Below are 20,000 nucleotides of genomic sequence, written 5' to 3' on the forward strand. Positions count from 1 at the left end.
CGGGTCGGTATTTAAAGTGTTAAACAGTTCCTGCTTCAGCCATAAATTAGGGGAAAAAAATCTACACCAGTGACACACATTAAACTGCCCATGAGGTAATTTGTCTGAGAAAACAAAGGTTATCGACTTTGTGCATTCCTCAGTGCTTCAGGGGACTGTAACCACTTTCATCTTTAAAGCGGTTGGTTTCTATTTTCAGGAATAACTTTTAATTCTCTGGGGAGTTGCAGGACTGCTTGTGACATCTGCCAGTTGAGCTCCTCTGCTGGGTGATGGAAATTGCTCCAGGGACAGAGTTCAGGCAGCTTCTCTGCTATTTTGGTTCATAAATTGTCTAGATCTGTCCTTTTAGTTCATGGCAAGTATGATGGAAGAATGGGGTAGATTATTCATCCACCTCTGCTGTTCTGTGGGCGCCTGCCTTTAGGATGAGAAAACATGTTCCTTATTCAAGGAGGAGACAGTGGCTGACCAAATGAAAGGACTTGGGATATCTTGGATTTAAGAGGCTGAAGGTGTCACAGCTGCCCTGTGCCTGCCTGTCTGCTGCTGTAACTAAGACCATAAATGCAAGAGGTAATGGGATATTAAATAGTTAGGTATGTGAAACTTTCTGTATTCTAGAAATTATCACGTTTCATGGTACTTGAACTGATTTTGGCTGACTATTACAGCTCTATATCTTATATACATTTATATACGTACACAGTCACACGTGTATGTATGCATTATTTTTCAGTGAAGGAGTTTTGAAGTGAAGGAGCAGGCTGTATGGCAAAGAGATAAGCTTGTGTTACAAAACTATTGCCTTTAGGTTTACCGTAAGCTTCCAGTTCCTCCCTCTTCCACAAAATGAGCAGCAGGTTTGACTCTCATCTCCTTATTTTCTGCTCAGTAAAATATGAATCAAACTTAATTTGCAAGAATATCAATAGACAATACCATTATTGCTGTTCTGATGGGGAAGAAAAAGGCTGAGACAATCCTCTGTGGAGGCTCAGATTTCTAGGTTTGTGTACTTTTCATCTCTCTCTTTTTAGATGCTGAGACCATTTGCTGCTGCTTAAACTCTCACTTGGAAAATACACCCAGCCAAGAACAGAAATGCATCAGGCTTTTGCACAAGCTGATGTTTCTTAGTTTACAATGGAAACAATACAAAAGATAGTTGTTCTTGGTATAATGGCATGTATAGAAGGAGATGGGGTATAAAAATATTCTAATGTTTATGCTTGAAGGATCTAGCTAAGGTTTTAGGTTCGTTGGATAATGAACTTCTCTTTGTCTTGCTATTCAGGAATAGACTTCGAATTTATAACCATCCATCCCTAATGTCCCTTCAGATGTTCTGACCTGGTTTCTCTGTTGTCAGTGCCCCGGTGACTGTAGTGCTGTCTGCTTCTGGTGATGGAACTGGGGAGGATCCTGCTGTCCGTGTTTGAGCAACGTATGGTTAAGCAGCTGCTAGTGGGAAGGCTGCTTACTTGCTTAAAAGTAGGTCAAAACCGCCTGGTTGTTTGCTCATTTGCATGGGCATCATGGAGGGTATAGGGAAATTCAGACATGTTGGATTTCTGTCCATGTATAAAGCAGAATAATTTGTTTCACACGTTGATGTACCCAGATGACTTTGATACTATTTTATTTATATAAAATATCTTTTTTTTTCCCCCTAAAGAATTGTTAAACCGTGACAGGTGCAATGAAAACAAAACCCTCTTAGGATTACCCTGATCTTTTTTGCTATTGAGTTAGACTTTTACACAATTTCACATTTCAGCCTGTAGTGATATCAGCAGTTTGTAAGTGATGTCACATATGTGTTTAACAGAGATTATAAAAACCTAAAACCTTTATGACTAGGGCTGTGGTTTGCACCAGAAAGAGTGGGTGGTTGCTTCCAAGTTGAGCGTTTTATGCCAAGAGAGTCTGTACTGAACTTGCACTGCCAAGTCATAAATGCATAAAATATGTGTTGCTAATGGAAACACTGACAAGGCTCGAACTGTAGTGGACTGGCATAATAAAAATATTAAAATTTCCAGCTGCAGTTAATGTCTGACTCTTATTTTGTATTTTTTTTCTTTTTTTGCTGGCTGGCAACGGGTGGTGGCCTCATCTCAGAACAAGCTGAAGTGTCCTGGAAAGTTTTTGTTGGTATTATCCTAATACAGACCCTATTTAAATATACAGGTCTGACTTAAAAAAAAAAAAGCAACAGCAAAAACAAAGCAAAACCCCTTACTTGCTCTGAAGCCACTGATTAGGAGTGTTGGGCATGTTCAGGTTAGATGTAACAGTAACTGGGATGTTTTATTTTGCTTTGGGTGCAGAGATCAGACCTGCATGCAGTGTTGTTTTCTGACCACTGAAGCTTGGGCCAGTTGTTTTGGTGGAGATGTAAGTATTGCAGATTTCACAGGGGCATTTATTAGTGTTTGAATCAATTAGTGTCAGTTTTCAGTGATCTGAATTGGTATGTGTCGTGGTTAGGAATTTTCCTTTGTAAAATCTTCATACGTCCCAAAGGTCAGAGTCATAACAACTTATGTTCGGGATGAAGTTGCTGGAGAAGTGGTGAGTGGTAGGTGAGAGAGGATCCCAGCGTGCTTTTGAAAATGGATCTAGAGCAGTTTCCTGCTGTAGGAGTAATAGGAAATACAGGTTTGTGGTATGGTGGACTGCACGCAGGTGTGGAAGCCAGGTATTCCAGAATTTGCTTTACCTTGGTTTGATTTTAGTGTGTTTTTAATGCCCTGGGGAAGGATAATTAATGCTTCAGTTCCTCGTCACTGCCAACAACCAAGTCCTTGCTTTACAAGGATGTTCTAAAGGTTAGTAGGTAAAATACTGAGAAAGCAGTTGTTGGCTTATCCACGCGCTGCTTACTAGCCCCTTCTGTTGTTGTTTTTTTGTCTGAACTAGATTATCAGTAGCTGCTGTAGTGGTAGGCCCCTGTGTGGTTATTGTTCCTCTCCTTCAGGCAAAGCAGCTTTAGATGATGCTGTGTTTACAGCGTGCTTCCTGATACACAGACACGTCACTACCCACTCTTGGATTCACATGTCACCGGCGTCAGTATTTTACTTCCATCTATTCCTTGCAAATCTTTTCTGATTGTTTCATACCACTCTGCTCTTGTTTTTACTCTAATCTTTTTGGTCTTCTCCTTGCACCTTCTTTTATCTGCCTTAGATGAGGAAATGTTTGAACTGCATGCTCAAGTATTCTACTTGCAGAGCTTGGTCGCATTAGGAAGGTCCTGTGGTACCAGTCTGTACGTGCCGGATCATTCTTCCTGGTTTCTGCTGAAGGAACTCTTCTTCGACAAACTTGCAGCCTTTGAAACTGGCTTCAAGCTTTTTCTTTGTGCAACTGTTGCTCATGTAATTATTTTAGATCTTACTTAAAAATAAATAAATAAATCTCATTCTGCTATATTTTCTGTTAAATATGCCATTGCTGGTTTTGTGTTAGACTTTGAGTATTTCCTGCCTGTGACCATATCAATTACTGACTCAGCCCAGGCAAGAAAGTCTCTCAAGTGTTCCTCCTTTCGTTTTAGAGTTCTTGGTTTTCTGTTGTGGTCACTGCTTTTGTCTCCATCTTTCTCTTGTTTGTAATCTATCAATTACTTTGCTGCCTGTTATGCTACCTTTTGACTTAAAAGCATGTTGTCTATTTACCTTCAATTACTGATAAAGCTGGTGCCTACCTTAAAATTTGGAAATGGTTCTGTGTCTGTAGTTTTTAATTTTGTTTCTTAGAAGTAGCTGGTCTTACCTTTGCCCATATATACAGGCTGCCTGTATATAGTCTTCCCCACTTCTCTTTCTCATCTCGGTGCATTTCACAAAATCCCTGCTGCTTCTGAAGCTCTGTGCAAGGTGCAGCATTAGTGCAAGCCTGGAGAGTGAGCCTGCAGCTGACTCCTCAGTGGGGAGTAGTGTTATGGGGTGAGAAACAGCTTAACTGGAGGAGCGTTCGTTCCTAGGGCAGCTGGCAGCGTTGGAGGTTGTAAAAGTTCAGTAGTAAAAGACTTATTTTAAAATCCAGGGATATATCCACAATAGGCAAGTTTTCAAGTGCCAGCATGTTTCTTTGTTGAGCAGAGTGCCCTTGTCAGGAAGGCAACTAGAGACAGGTTTTTGGGGGTGGCAAACTATTTAGCTATAGCCAACTTGGATTCCTTATGGTTTATTAGACTCGCGAGTGACTGGCCAAAAAACTGTTGATAGACTGAAAATGGCAATGTCTTTGTTTGGAATGCCTACTTATAGGGAGGAGATGGTCACGATGATTTGCTTTTCTGGAGCCCTCTTTTTTTTTTTTTTTTTTGGCTTGGAACATAGGATCTCTGCAGAGCTTGAGATCTCCAGAATTCCCTGTGGATGAAGGAGAGTAAAAGCAAGAATGGCTTGTCTGTTTGCTGAAAAGCCTCTTTATGTAATGGAAATGAGTGGGAGGAAAAATTGTGCTGTCTGTAGTCTTGCTTATTCTACTTCCTCTGTCCTTTGGGGAAATAGGAAGGTGCCTTGAACTGTTTTACTTGAGGTTCGTGGCATGTTTGAAAGCATCAGGAGCTTTCCAGACCTGTTTAGTTTTCCAGCTGGACAGCTGCAGTAAGTAGCTTTAAGAGCTTTAATGTTCCAAAAAGCACCAGATATATCCTAGTGAATACATTTCTCATACTTTTTTTTTGTTGTTTTATCCATGCGTGGGTTTTACTGCCTTAAAGCTCTTTTTAAGTCCTCAAATTATAAGTATAAATGTAGCGAAACCATTGTTTTCATATGTTAAATGTTCTATTGCAATTGTAGCTGAAATAACAAGTGGATCACAAAAAGCTGCAAATTACTTGTGGACGTTTGCATTCCCCAGAAAAGGAGCAGCCAGTGGCAGTGCTGAGGAGCTTTGAGGCTCTTGCTAAGTACACAGGTGAATAAGACCCAGTGGATGCAACATATTTAGATTTTCAGAGAATCTTGGAAAACATTTTTGCATCAAGTTATTGAAGAAACGCAGCTGCTCTGATACTGGAGGAAAAATTCTTTTATGGACTGAAAGTTGGTTAAAGAATAAGAAGCCAAGAACTTACTGGTGACTTGCCAGGGTGGTGTGTCAGAGGGATCTCCTAGGAGCTGGTTGTGATACCAGCTTTACTCAACATCTCCAGCAATGTTGAGAGGGGACCTAACAGTGGAAACGCCCATTTTGCAAGAGCTGTTAGTTTTTAAATGTCGTGCTGATGGTGTGGAGTCGAGCAGTGAAAAAGGTGGCAGCTGAGCTTGGCAGTAGGTAAATGTCAAGTCATGTCTATATTAAAAAAAAAAAAAAAAAGAGTAATCTGTACTGTGGTGATGTGAAAATGCCGGCTGAGATGATCATCAGCTCAGGAATGTTTGGTGGTGTCACTCTCAGTTCTCCAAAATCCTCAGCTCTGGGGGCAGCGACAGCCAAAACACCAACAGGGTGCCGGGGCTCATCGGGAAAGCTGCTGAGCAGGATGGGGAAAGGCAGCTAGGTCAAGGGGATGGAGCAGCTGCCCTGTGACATGGGGGCTGACAAGACTGGGGCTCCAGCTGAGGGGATATGCTCAAGGTTTACATGAGCATGAAGGCAGTGGTAAATGTGATTGTAGGAGCCAGTACCGGGAGTGTGAAGGTGCCAGGTTAAAGCAGATGAGAGAGAGACAAGGGGGCTTCTTTGCATTAGCAAAAAGTATCTGGTATTTATCACCAAGCGAGCAGTGTCAGGCAGGATCATGGATTCGGAAAGGAATTAGACAAATTCGTCTGCAGACATCAAAGGGACTGGGGGAATGTACCTTCCTAATGAAACCCTGATGGGTGATCGGGGAATGTGGGAGATCGGATAGCAGAAATTGCCCGGGGTTGTGTGCTAGCTCTGGATTGCTGCTGTCGTGAGCTGTGTTCTGCACGAGAGGGACTGCTGACCACACCTAATGGGTTTCTTCTTACGTTGAGTGCCTTCTTGTCTCAGAGTATTCATTCTCAGGTAGAGTCTGATTAAATGAGCTGATGCAGTGGAGTAACTGCTTAAATACACTTCTTCCAACAACAGCGGATTCTTTCTTGTTTATGGGTTTCTTTATTTCAGTTGGCATATCTTTCCTAAATTAAGGTGTTAACTGTTGTCTGCCTTCCCATCAATTCCAGTGTTATTGGCAACATGCTCTCAGTTACTCTCAGTATCTTGCTTTCTTTTCCATTTGTTTTTTCAGCAGTACCATTCCATCTTGTCTGTAAGCAACTTTTGAGCTGTAAGGCTGAGATGATCACCTAACACAGCTTCTTATACTTGAATATTGATTTTCTTTAGTGTCCTATGCTATGGTTCTGTCATTATTTATTTGTCTCATATTTTGCTTGGGTTTTCAATATGAGCTTAAGACTTGTTATATGGGACTTCTCTGGCCTCGAAGCTACTTTTCATAGAGTTTGAATAGATGCCTAAAATACTGCCCTTGGTTCTGAGTTTTCTTGGCACATCAGCTCACCTGACTTCTAATTTTATGGAAGGGTCACGTTTATAAAGGCCTTTAGTAAGTTTAGATGCAGAAGGCCATGTTTTTGAGTATAGTACATAATTACAAACCAAATGGTAAGTATCCCAAATCTGTTAGCCTGTACAGTGCCTTGTTAACAACACTGACCTCTCAGGTAATTTAACCTCTTGTTTCAGGAAGTTAAGAAGGATGTAGAGCCCAAGGATGATGCCCTACCAGCCAAGAAGGAGAAATCTGGCAATGTAGCAAGCCTCGTTCAGCGTATGAATATCTGTGGGCTTCCAGCAGGAGGATTTCAGCCCCATCCACCACCCAAAAGCTTCAAGAAGAGTATGTAGCATTTACAATTCTTTCACTTGCATAAACTGCTGTTGAGCATTTTAATAAACATTAATTATCTAATGCCTGTCAGTTTTAAGGATGTACAGAAAACTAGAGATAGAGGAGCCAAAACTTTTTGTTCTAAGCCAAACCGTGCTCCTGGATGATACAGTTCTTAGCAGCAGTAGGGATGAATTCAGATGGGAGCAGAATTTAGACCCCGATTCCAGAGAATATTGCCTTGCTTTTTTGATCGGCGTAGAAGGCAATGGAAAGGAACTGTTGCTGTTTAATTTTATGTGAGCTCTGCCTGTATTGCAAAGTACCTGAATGAGAACTGCAGGCCTGTTCATGGTAATCAAAAACTTTCCTGCGGTCACTTCTTCCATCTAGAAAAGTTTTGCTTTCTAGACAACTAATGATATTATTCTCAAAATGACTTTTGAATGACTGAATCTGAATACAGTTCCTGACAACGGCATGTCTGCCCATTAGGTGTTTTCATAATCAAGCCTTTGAAAATCTGGTCCAGAAGGTTAGTCTTTTTTCCTAGATTAACACAACCAGGCCCTGAAAGGGAAACAACTTCCTCTGATACCAGTTCAGATATCAGCTACCTGTTCTGATGTCTGTAATCTTGGAATAATCCTGTGTTCAACAGGGCTCTTTGCCTCATGCTGATTGCTGCGTAGCCATGATCAGTATGGTGCCTACAATTTGATCTCAAAATTAGCAGTGCTATGGCTAGACTCATTTTTCTAGTACAAAACGGTGTTCAGGAACCTTCCTTGAAACACACAAATGTTTGCTTGGCATAAGGGCAGTGTCTGCATTTCCATTTTGCTTGCTGTTCCCTCTTTCTGGGAAGGCTGTTTAAACAGCTTCTGCAGATTCTGTTTGCTGTTTTCTTTTGCCTTTGCCTGGGCAATCACTCACTCCGTTCAAAAGGTTTTTGGAGCATTTAGTCATCTTTCAGTTTCTAGTTCCTAACCTGGCAAAATGAGGTTTACAACATCAAAAACAAAAGTTAAGCTTCTTTAAAACTAGTAGCAAGTTCCCCATGTGTGACAAGGTAGGTTCTCCTCTGTCTAGAAAGCCCCATGTGTTGGTCTCATGCAGCTCTTGCTGAACACATGTATTTTCTATCGGGTGGGAAAAGCTACAGGCGATATTCCTATCAGTTAGATTGCTGCGTTTATTCAGGAAGATGAAAATACAGGCGGTGTACTAAATTGTGTAACAAAGGGCTAAATTTAGTTTACTCTGTAGAAAACAAAAAGTAATGAGAGAGAAGTTTTTTTTTTGGAAAAGGACAGAACTGCCTGGCAGCTGCCAGCCCAACAGTCCCAGTATTGCGTGAGGCTGGAGTATTGTTTTCTGAACTGATCAGTTAGCTTCTTCGGTTAATCTAGGGATTTTCAAAACTGGAACTTTATAAAGTAGATACCACTGAAAACAGCTTGCAGGGGAGGGAGAGTTCTAGATTCAAAATGAATCTGTTTTTTTTTACCCTATTTTAGAGAGAACTACATTATGAAAAGGAAAGCTGAAATCAGATGTATACCAAATGACTGTGTGACTCTTTAATTTATTCTTTTTGGTATATATCTTATTCAAAGGAGGAACCCCAAAAGCATTGTAGGCAGTAGTAGAGGCCAGTGAACTGTTTATTTCAATTGCTGTTTACATAATAGTCCTTCCTGGCTGCTGTATAAACTTCTGTTGACTTGAAAGAAGGGTGTATTATGTGAACTATTACACGTTTTTAGAAATAACCCGTAGAGCTTCATGTTTTTGCTTCTTGACTTTAAGCTCTCCAAAGCAGAGGCCATATAGCAGCACGTAGAAAAGTCTTAATTTAGTGATCCCTCTCAGAAATTTTAGATGTTACGTATTACTCAAATGTCTGGCTTGTTCTGTACTTGAGGATGCTGGGTGTGGCGATCTTCTAAACTTCTGACTTCGGAATTTCAACACTGCTGTAAGAAGACAAGGATCAATCTGTGCCTATGTCTGGATTATTTTTATGCAGCTAATCTTATCTGTCGAAGTTTGAGTATGGACAGAGTGCAAAATGTAAGAGGGAGTACAGAAATTACAGGAGTATAGCTCCTGTAAGACCTACCACTTTAAGAAAACAGTATGATGTATATCAAGCCTTTGATACATATTTTTGCTTCAACAGGGGCAGGATTGCTTAAAGACTGGAGGCTGGAACTTGCAGATTTTCTTCCAAGCAAGTGCTAACACTGCAGCTGGCAGCTATTGTCCTCTTTGCAGATTTCAGTCAGGAAATAGCTTGAAAGTCATTGTACTGGGGACTTGCTTGAGTCAACATGTCTTTTTTTTTTTTTTATAGCAGTTAGTAATTGTCTGTCTAGTGTTGGCTTATTTGTAACTCATAGTGTGAGACACTTGATGGCTTTCAAGCTACATTTAAGGTATAACGTGTCAGGCTGAAGTGACACAAACAAACTGGAAAAACAGAAGCAGAAGCTTACATAGCTTTTTGGGGTGGTTTACTGGTATTCTGGTCAGATTTGATACTTGGAAACAGGAAAAATGAGTTTTCATTTTAAAATATTATTTTCTCCATTTCCTTTGTATCAGAGTCCAAGAAGAGGCAATGTAAAGTGCTCTTTGAATACGTCCCGCAGAATGAGGATGAGCTGGAACTCAAGGTGGGGGATGTGATCGACATCAGTGAAGAGGTAAGCCATTTCACAGAGCTGGTTGTGTCTTCATGTGGTCAAAAGTGACTTTTTTTTAAATTTATTTTGTAATGTTTGAAATACAAGGATGTTGGAAAATAGCAAAGGAGTTGGTATATCAGAGGTTAAAGCTAATAGTTTAGGAGTTCTTTCTCCCAGGTTCTTATCCTAAATCAACAAATACTAGGGGAAGTATTTCATCTTCACAGCAATAAATTGTAATTCAGTACACTGATTTCTTTTTCAAAAGACTTCCACGGTTCCTTGGCTCTGTCAATGTGATCCTTGCTTTGAGGATGCTTATACTAAAATTCTTTGACCATTTGCCTTTAACATGACATAAACCTAAACTTGGTTTAGGTGAAAAATGCTATTTGACCTGATTTTCCAGTTTGGTGCTTTTGTACAAAGTCTTTCATCATTTAAACTTTGAACTAATAGTAACAGCATTCAGTACAACAAAAACTATGCCTGTTGTACGATATACTTCTAACAACTTGCACAAAAACAGGCAACTTACAAATGCAGTTGGCAATGTGTTATTTCCATTTAATTTTCCACTGAGTAAGAATACAATTAAAGCTTGGTATTGATGTTCAGAACTCAATGGCAATCACCCTGTGCATCTGAAACGGGCTTTGTGGGGGAGTTATTTTCTTTTTCCTATCTATACACCTCCTTGATACCTGTTCCATTCAATAGCAACTTGTGTTGTGGGAGGCTTGAATATGTGGGAAGAGTATCTCTTACAGGAGCTAAATCTGTCAGAGAACCTGTGGAAAAGACCAGAGCGATCATGGAAGGATCCTTTCAGAACTGGATGAAAAACTTCTGTACAGCATACTCTGGCCTCCATTGGTACAGCCCCTCCTTGCTGTTTCCTTGAGAATCCAAGAAAGGAAAAAGATTTAATATTTCTTTCTAGCCATGTGTCTGTTGGTGCTCTTAAAGTAGCTCTGAGATTGCATCTTTTACTCGGATGACTTCATTTGAAGAGAGTGCTAACTCTCCAGGATCCTGATACTTTCCAGGAATGATTTTTCCATTCTCATAGCAAGGAAATAATTATACTTTCAGATAATTATGCTTTCAGATGCAATTGAACTAATGATTGGTAGAATTTGTTCTGTTAGCTTTGAATAAAACCAAGTGACTTGTTAAACCTGCTCACCAAAATCAGTCTCAAATTTCATTGTGAGAGCGCGTTTTTTTTTTAAAGGAGTACTCCTGGGTAACCTCATTCATCAATTTAATTTGTGGGTAGCACCTGTATGGAGCAGTCCTGGCTTCATAAATGCTTACATTGTACCAGTCAATAGGCAGAATGATATCACTGGATACCATTCAAGCAGTAAATTGCTTTGGGAGCTGCTGTTTTGAGTCTCACATGTTAACTTTCAGAATTATTCTGGGAGGGGTGCTCAGTATGATGTATCAGAGAAGACCAAATAGCTAATCAAAACAAAAAGATCAAGGCAATTATTCATCTGGTTTCCTAGATAGAAACGATTTTTTGGGGGGACATGGTTTGTTGTTTCTGTTCTCATGTTTATTTCTGTGCCTGTGCTCCTTCCTTTCATATACCTCACCTGGCTTTCAAAAAAAAAAAAAAAGTAAACTTCATGAAATTGGTATGTTTCCACAGAACTTCGTGAAAACAGCTGGCCTAGGATAGTTTTGTGCAGTAATCTCTCTCTCAGAATGGGTGCAAGGAACACATCTTTGTTTAGAAACAACAAAGACAACAAAAACAATGATATGAAAATATGTATTCGTAGTATTTGTAGTTCCAGGCTGGAACTGAATGGGCTTTAAGGTGCCTTCAAACCCAAACCATTCTGTGATTCTATGGCCAGAAATGTGAAGAATCATAGAAAATACTATCAGTTGTGGATAACTTGTCTTCACTACTGTGAAGTGATTCTTGCTTTCATTTATATATAAAAGGTGCTATTTATATAACAGGTAACTTAAATTTACAGATAACTTAGGATTATTACTTTGAGAGAGCACTTGGTCATTTCTTTGGAGAAAATAATAAAGCAAAATCACCTGCTCAGAGGAATAAGTTCTACTAGCTATACCTGATAACAGAGCAGTGTTATCAGGTGTAGCACTTGCAATTGTTTTCCTAAATTGAATAGTTAGTCATTTACTGGAATGATCGTGAAATTAAAAGTGGAGGTCATGGCTTCAGAAGATAAATGACTAATTTTGAAGAGAGCAGGTTACAAGGTTCAGGAGCAGGGAAGAAGGCCTTTGTGCTACGTGGTTGAATCATCAGGGCCTTTGGTTTACAGAACTTGTGGGTTATGCATACAGGATACACAGAGTGCACGTGATAACTGTATAATTTCTCTAAACCTTTTGTTTCTCCTTCATATCTTTTTCCATATTACTGTCAGTTGCAGAAATAAATACCAGTTCAAAAAAATGCTTTTTTTTAATAGTATTGTATTTGTATTGCATAATCTAAGTTCATGAGGGGCTCAACAGCTGATTTTTTTTTTTGTAGTTCAAACTGGTAAAAGTGTTTGTTTCAGTCATTTTTCCCCCTTTGCTCAGAAGTCTGAGTGTTCATCTTTGTATAGCAGCAACTAGATGGAATTCAGAAAAAGTACCGATGCTGTACCAGAGCTGTATCTCCCTCTTGTGGAAATTGTATCCTGTAGTACGGTTTTGAAATGGAAGATGTCCTGAAATTGTCATCATTAGTGTTAACATTCAGAAATACACAGTTGCTCTTCACCAAGCCACATAGAACCTTTTTATTTTCTTCATCTGTTCTTTAATGTTGATTAAAGATGCATTCGCTGGTAACACTGGTTTGTATGTCATCATTTTTTAAGGACAGCATGGTGAGGAGACTGACATATGCTCAGAAAACGTTTAATCTATTCCTGCCTCTCTCTGAGCTGGCATTGTTTTGCCTCGCAAGTCTGTAAAGTGCTTTGCTGACCTTTTCTCATGGCAGAAAATAAAGGGATGCTTCAATCTCTTTCTGTATCACAAGCATGAAAAGACCCTTTCTCATGGCTCTTTGGTAGTATGTGTGATTCAGAGCATTTTAATTTTAGTTTTTTGTCATGTATTATGTAAAGCATGAGGTGCTGGAGCCTGATCAGCATCTGTCAGGAATCTATGCTTGAAATTTGATTTGCTGGACCAGTCTCCATATTTAAACCATCCACAACGAAGCTATATTTGATAGCTAGGATGTCTTTAAAAAGAAAAACGTTTTTTTCCACTGCCTGTCTGTCTCTGTAGCTGCCAGGCTTTGCATGCATTCTGCCTGCCTGGAGGTAAGCTAGGGTTTAAAAATTATGTCTGTGTGTCAGGTGTAGTGTCCTACAAAGCAAGGCTATAAAAAGATTACGTAAACAGCTGCTGTTTTATTCTGTTGCTTTTCTTTCTGTTCTAAAAACAGCTTTCCAGCCTTAAAGCAGAAAATTTTCAAAATATTTCATTTCAGTTGATCTTGTCTCAATTTTAAATATTGCTCATTGGGCAAATTACCTTCACATCATTCCAGATATCTTCAAGTCTGTTCATTTAAAAAAAAAACAACAACAAAACACTATTATTCAGTCTTCCGGCATCATATTTTCACACATCACCTACGTGCGCCCAGCTTTTCCCTGTGTTTTGAATGGTGTCGTATTCCCAATGAGCCTTTCATTAAATATTTTAGAGTGAATAACACCAGGCATCTAAGCACTTAACAGAGCATCACAGAGTCCTTAAAACAAACCTGAACAGGTTTATTTCTAGTACAAAAGTGAGTTGGTTTGTGAATAGCAAAGCTAACAATTTAGCATCCAATGGACTTGTACCCTTAGGACCACAAAACTCAGGCATCTTGGCTACCTTCGTTGGTCAGCCAACTCAGATGGGAAAGTTTCCATATCTTCTAGCTGACCTAGAGCTAGGCATCTGCTCTTCAGCCAGCTGTTTCCATCCAGAAGGAATGGATAACAGACTTATGGAAAACTAAGCTGTGATGTCCCTAAGGACTTTTCTCTTTTCTACTCAACGTCATCTGTAGAAATCATCTTTGATCAGAAGACACAAGTTTCAAAATTGGTTGAAGTTGGTCAATAGATACAGGATTAATGGAAATGGGACTGGTGGAAACTGGACAGGACAGTTTGGCAACAACAGATTGCCTTAGAAAGCTAGGCTGAAAATTCTTTATTTCATAAACAAGTTAATATTTTCTTCTATTAAATAGCTGATGCTTGTTATTCCCTCTGCTCTTGAGAAAGTTGATGAACGTTTTGCTGCTCTTCTTGGTTAAGTGGCATAGGACTTATGTTCTGGGATCATTGCTGTGGAGGTGGAAGTGACAATAAACAATTTTCTTGTTCTTCTTTTTGCCTACTGTTTCCATGTCTTAGGTAGTTTTTTAAAGAGAAACTGTTCATTTGAGCTTTCGCAAAATTGTTCGTAAAGTTTTAAAAATGAATTCAATAGATACAAATTTTTTAGATTTCTTAAATTGCTTAGATTGCTGTATTTAAATGTTGCAACAGGTGTTGTATTTTAGTTTCCTTTTTGCTTAATTAGTAACGTGCAAAATATTTCTGTACAGGTAGAAGAAGGCTGGTGGAGTGGAACACTAAATGGCAAGTCAGGGCTGTTTCCTTCTAACTTTGTGAAAGAATTGGAATCGACAGATGATGGAGAAACACAGGACGCTCTGGATGACGCAGGTGGTATTCTGTTCTGTTGTAAGCACTTAGCAAAATCATTTAAAATCTCATATAATTCGGAACATTGTGGTTGTAGTACCATCTTATTATATCTGATTCTAAGAATAAAATATTTTTCATGTGCTAACAAATACTAAAATGGACACTAGATCAAACATGTATTCCTTGGGTTGTTTTTAAGGCAGTTTTTAATTTAGCCACTCCTTTGTGGCTCTGGCTGTATAGCTAAGACAGAAGCAGACTGTAGCTGAACAGTAGTTTAAATCACAGAATCACAGAATCGTCTAGGTTGGAAGAGACCTCCAAGATCACCTAGTCCAACCTCTGTCCTAACACTAACAAGACCTCCACTAAACCATATCACTAAGGGCTACATCTAAATGTCTTTTAAAGACCTCCAGGGATGGCGACTCAACCACTTCCCTGGGCAGCCCATTCCAATGCCTAACAACCCTTTCAGTAAAGAAGTTCTTCCTAATATCCAACCTAAACCTCCCCTGGCGCAACTTTAGCCCATTCCCCCTCGTCCTGTCACCAGGCACGTGGGAGAACAGACCAACCCCCACCTCTCTACAGCCTCCTTTAAGGTACCTATAGAGAGCGATGAGGTCTCCCCTGAGCCTCCTCTTCTCCAGGCTGAACAACCCCAGCTCCCTCAGCCGCTCCTCGTAAGGCTTGTTCTCCAGACCCCTCACCAGCTTCGTTGCCCTTCTCTGGACTCTCTCGAGCACCTCGACGTCCTTCTTGTAGCGAGGGGCCCAAAACTGAACACAGTACTTGAGGTGTGGCCTCACCAGAGCCGAGTACAGGGGGACAATCACCTCCCTAGACCTGCTGGCCACACTGCTTCTTATACAAGCCAGGATGCTGTTGGCCTTCTTGGCCACCTGAGCACACTGCTGGCTCATATTCAGCTGCCTATAAACCAATACTCCCAGGTCCTTCTCGGCCAGGCAGCTTTCCAACCACTCATCTCCCAGCCTGTAGCGCTGCTTGGGGTTGTTGCGCCCCAGATGCAGGACCCGGCACTTGGCCTTGTTGAACTTCATACAGTTGACCTCAGCCCATCGGTCCAGCCTATCCAGATCCTCCTGCAGAGCCTTCCTTCCCTCGAGCAGATCAACACACGCACCTAACTTGGTGTCGTCTGCAAACTTACTGAGGGTGCACTCGATCCCCTCATCCAGATCATCGATAAAGATATTAAAGAGGACTGGCCCCAGTACTGAGCCCTGGGGGACTCCACTAGTGACCGGCCTCCAACTGGATTTGACTCCATTCACCACAACTCTCTGGGCCCGGCCATCTAGCCAGTTTTTAACCCAACGAAGCGTACGCCAGTCCAAGCCACGAGCAGCCAGTTTCTTGAGGAGAATGTTGTGGGAAACGGTGTCAAAAGCCTTACTGAAGTCAAGGTAGATCACATCCACAGCCTTCCCCTCATCCACCAAGCGTGTCACTTGGTCATAGAAGGAGATCAGGTTCGTCAAGCAGGACCTGCCCTTCATAAACCCATGCTGACTGGGCCTGATCACCTGGTTGCCCTTCAAGTGCCGCGTGATGACACTCAAGATAGTCTGCTCCATGAGCTTCTGGGGCACTGATGTCAAACTAACAATGCTGAGGGGTTCTAGGCAGGTGCATGCTTTACAGGCAATTATTTAGTCTGTTGCCTTGAAACTGTATTTCTGAGGCCTTATGTTTTTGAAGACTTGTTTGAAGGCTGGGGAACTTTGATATGATATTGCTGAAATGGGAGCATTCTCTGGGAGCAGTGTCCTGAAGGGAGTTAGTCAGTGCTTAAAGAAGTCTACTGTAATATTCAAGGCTACAAAGCTTTTTTATTTTTTTTTCAGTAATGTGTGTCCACATTTGCAAGATGTTCTGTAGAAATTGTTCCTACTAAGGGTTTTCTCAGAGATGGGAAAGAAAAAAATAATTGTTTTTTTTGTAAATTTTGGAAATAATTTCAGTAGTGTAAGCCAAGAGTTGTTTGATTTGAGCAGTCCCAAATATTTCAACAGCTGTTTAGAGTTCAGTTTTGCTGATATTAGTGGTATCTGGTGAGATGAGTGTACAAATGAGTATGTGTCCACCTTATTTCAGGAACACTGAGATCCAGGGAGACTGAACAACAGTAATCTGAAGTGATTGTATTTTCTGTCAGCATCTAACAAGTTATGATTTTCAGCACCACCACCACCCGCCCTCCTGCCTGAGGGTTATATTTAATGCTCAGTACTTTCACAGTCAAGGTCTCAAGTATCTGCTATGTTTCTTTACTCCTGAGAACAAGTAAATTCTCTGTTCACTGAGCTGTGGTCTTTTGGAATTTTCTCGTCAATGAAATTTGTAGCTATCTGTTTAGAGAACTAAAAGGAAAACAACTGAGTGAAGAGTAATATAGTTCAGAAACTGAAGTAGCAACACAACTTCACAGTGTTACCAAAACATAAATAAATTCACAAGAAACTGTTTTCAGGTATTTTTTGGTACTTTGAGCCATAGGAAAACTTCACTTGATGCCTTGAGAGACATCAGTCTCTGCTGCTGCACCACAGTTTTCTTTGTTGTGGCTGTTGAAACAAGTGCACTCATTTTGGGGTCATGATGGCCCGTTATTGATTATAGCCTTTGGCAGCTATAGCTCTGCTGCATGTGACAAGCTTTTAAATGTTGGACAAAACCCATGGCTTTATACCACTTAAGCAATGCTTCATAAAATCTAATGTAGAACATGATGCTGATGATAACAGACTGTGGAGCCTGGATGATGTTTGAAACTGGATGATGTTTGAAACGGCAAGAACTACTAATGATCTAATGACTTAGTTGCCAGAGTGTTGTTTCAAATGATCTTATGTTAACCATACAGCTAGAACAAAATGGGAGGTATTGTAGCTGCAATAAGCCGTTTGTAAGAGCAATGCACACAGCTGTGTCTCTTCCATTTTTTTTTCCTCTGAAGAGCAAAGAAATAATTTCAGCTATTAAAACAACTGTTTTTTTTCTTTTCACTTTCAGAATCTGTTTTCAGTGGTCCTACCTCACCTGTGGCTTCTCCAGGGAATGGAGCTGAACCTGGATCTGGACCAGCACAGCCAAAGAAAATACGAGGTGTTGGGTTTGGAGATATCTTTAAAGAAGGCTCAGTTAAACTTAAGACAAGATTATCCAGTGGCGAACCAGAAGATAAAAAGCAAGATAAGGTATGTAGGGGTTTGTGTTGTTATTCTGGGGTTTCCTGTATTTAAAAAAGAAAGTATGGAAACTGAAAACATAATCTTATAGATGCTGGCAGTTTATAAAATTTGTCAGTGTTGTTCAGTAATCAGGCTGTAATCATCTCATCGGATACCAAAGACAAGGCAAGAAGAGGGTCTTGCCTATAAAACAAAGCAAAACCCCTCAAACTTCTTTCACAGTAAGTTATCTACCATGGATGCCAAAAGGTCTAGTCAAATGCTTTGACTTTTTTTCTTTAAAAGAGGGAAAATCAAACTAACGTGAAAATTGTCCTTTCAAAAGCCGGGGGTTTAAGATATAGTAGGATACGTACCTACTGTAGTTTCTGGTAGTTCTTTTTTCTGTAACAGACTTTGTATCTAATCTGGGGCAGGACTGTTGAGTCTAGTTGAGTGTAGCCTTTAAATCAAGGAATATTTTAGGTTTTGCTTTTTTTTTTTCCTTCACGTTTTGGTGGATGTTGAGATTGCTGTACTGGATGTCAGGCTTCATTACCAATGGGAATGTCCTTCAGTGAATGCTGCCAAGCTTTTGGCTTCAGTGGTGTCTCCATAACCTGCAGATTGTACAAGCCTAAAAAGTACCATTTAACAGTTTGCATCCTCTTTCGTTCTCCCCTTTTGTTTGAGTGAATAGTGAAAGGGGTACTCTTGTTCTCCAAATCTAACTTAAAAGTTAGGAGGTATTAGAGAACATCACGGTATTTACTTACTTTAATTTGGTTCTGGTGTGATCTGAACTCAAGGAAACTCTTACCCCTCCTAAGTACAACAGCAATGCGTTTATCTTGAAATTATGCATAGTGTATACCAAGAACTTTTGTATGTTTTTCCAGTTTTTGACAGCTGAGGTAATTCAGTGTTTCAGTTTTTTATACTAGAGATCGATTCAAGAAAGCTTTTAAATCTTTGTCCAAATTCATTTTTTTTTTTGGCTGTGGTTATGACTGTTTTTGGAAAAGGCAATTCTGACTGATTTGCTTTCCTCTGCCTGTCCAGAAGTAATTGTGTTGGTGCAGGGCAAAAAGTGATATGAGGGCAGGAAGGAGTGAGTCCTCAGGAAGAGGGCAGGGACAGACACTTCTTTTAATGTGTTGGTTCTCCCCCACCCCAGTAGCAAAGCTGAGAGATGCTTATCCAACTGTAGATGTTGTGTGCATCCTTTTTTTTTTTTTCCTGATTCGATCAAAACTTCAGATGAATCAGAAAACCAAAGTTATCAAAGTGTTGTTGTTTGTAGCTGGGGTATTGATTGTAAAGTCCCAGGGAGGGCACATGCGTTTCCCTCTGTTCTCTCCAGGTTTATCCCTCAGTGCAGGAGTCCATGGGAGCCACTGCATCTTTGTGTGAATGCTGTTAGCGGAGACTTTCAGGAGCTAGCTTTTTTCAATTTGCCTTCTTGTTATGAGATTGCTTGTTCAAAGGCATGCTTCCCCACTTTCCCTCTTATAACTTGGGAGTGGTAGGATCCTGTCTAAAATATATTGAGTTGATAGGAAGTCTGCTCAGTCATTTTGAACTGTTCTTTGTGCACCAATACTAAGATATGTTGGCGCTGTATTTTGTTTGTTGGCTAGCCTGCTAAGTTGTTGTAGGCAGCTTCTCAGCAAGATGGGAAATGAAGTGAGAAAAGCTTCTCATAGTTTGAAGACAATGAAATAAACAGTTGAGGTTTGCATTTAATATTCCACTTGTGCTTTTTGCCAAAGTCATCCCAAAGGCAGGTAGGCTTAGAGAACAGCATGAAGAGCCCTATGGAGAAAATTCTTATGAAGGTTTTGCTAAAACAGATAGTTTCTTCAGATATGTGCTCAACTCACTTTGGATTTAAATGGAGGGATGCTGGAAGGGCATTCTCCATCCTTAAGCTAGTAAAGAAATAAAAGCTGTCCTCAGGAAGCTCTAGAGCAGAGAGGGCTTTTTTTTTTCCCTCTGGGAATTCAAGGACTGCTCAGCACAGGAAGACTGAGCACTTAGACTTGTGAGCAATTCAAATGTTTATTTGCTTTTGTAAGATAGATTTCAGTCAGCTCCAGCATCCTGCATGGGTTCAGGTTATTTATACCCTGCCTGCCTAAACTTCCTCTCGCACTTCTAATTGCATCTTTTTTTGGAAGGAGAGAATGTAGAAAACTTTCCATACTGGACTTCTTTAATCTCCTAGGTGGGTTATTTTAGTGCTTCCTTTATGTAGCGTTCTGGAGTGAGTTAAATTGCATATGCACTCTGAGAACATCCCAAATGACCATAGCTTCCTCTGTGGTGTGTTAGAGGTACCAAACACCAGCCCACAGACACCATCCGTTCTTAAAGAGACTAAGGCTGGTTTCTGTGGCATCAGTAGGTCTGCGAAGTTTAGTTGTAAAGGGAAATGAACAGAATAAGTAAAAGCAACGGGATTTTTCTCGTCAGTAACACTGCTAGGGTTGCTCAGGTAAGCACTGACTAACGTTTGTAGCTCTTATGACTGTGAAGAAATGAG

The 20,000-nt window shown here is 40.3% G+C and overlaps 1 protein-coding gene across 1 annotated transcript in view; it reads left to right on the plus strand.

Moving 5' to 3' along the window:
• The window catches only part of LOC121068788 (CD2 associated protein), a 76,348-nt gene that overhangs the window by 32,106 nt on the left and 24,242 nt on the right, over positions 1-20,000 (plus strand). The window contains exons 3-6 of the mRNA XM_040554322.1: positions 6,706-6,859; positions 9,461-9,561; positions 14,153-14,273; positions 17,298-17,482. Coding sequence (XP_040410256.1) covers positions 6,706-6,859; positions 9,461-9,561; positions 14,153-14,273; positions 17,298-17,482 — 561 coding nt within the window. The remainder of the gene's footprint in view (positions 1-6,705; positions 6,860-9,460; positions 9,562-14,152; positions 14,274-17,297; positions 17,483-20,000) is intronic.

Source organism: Cygnus olor, chromosome 3 (genome assembly GCF_009769625.2).
Source record: "Cygnus olor isolate bCygOlo1 chromosome 3, bCygOlo1.pri.v2, whole genome shotgun sequence".
In the NCBI taxonomy this organism is placed as follows: domain Eukaryota; kingdom Metazoa; phylum Chordata; class Aves; order Anseriformes; family Anatidae; genus Cygnus; species Cygnus olor.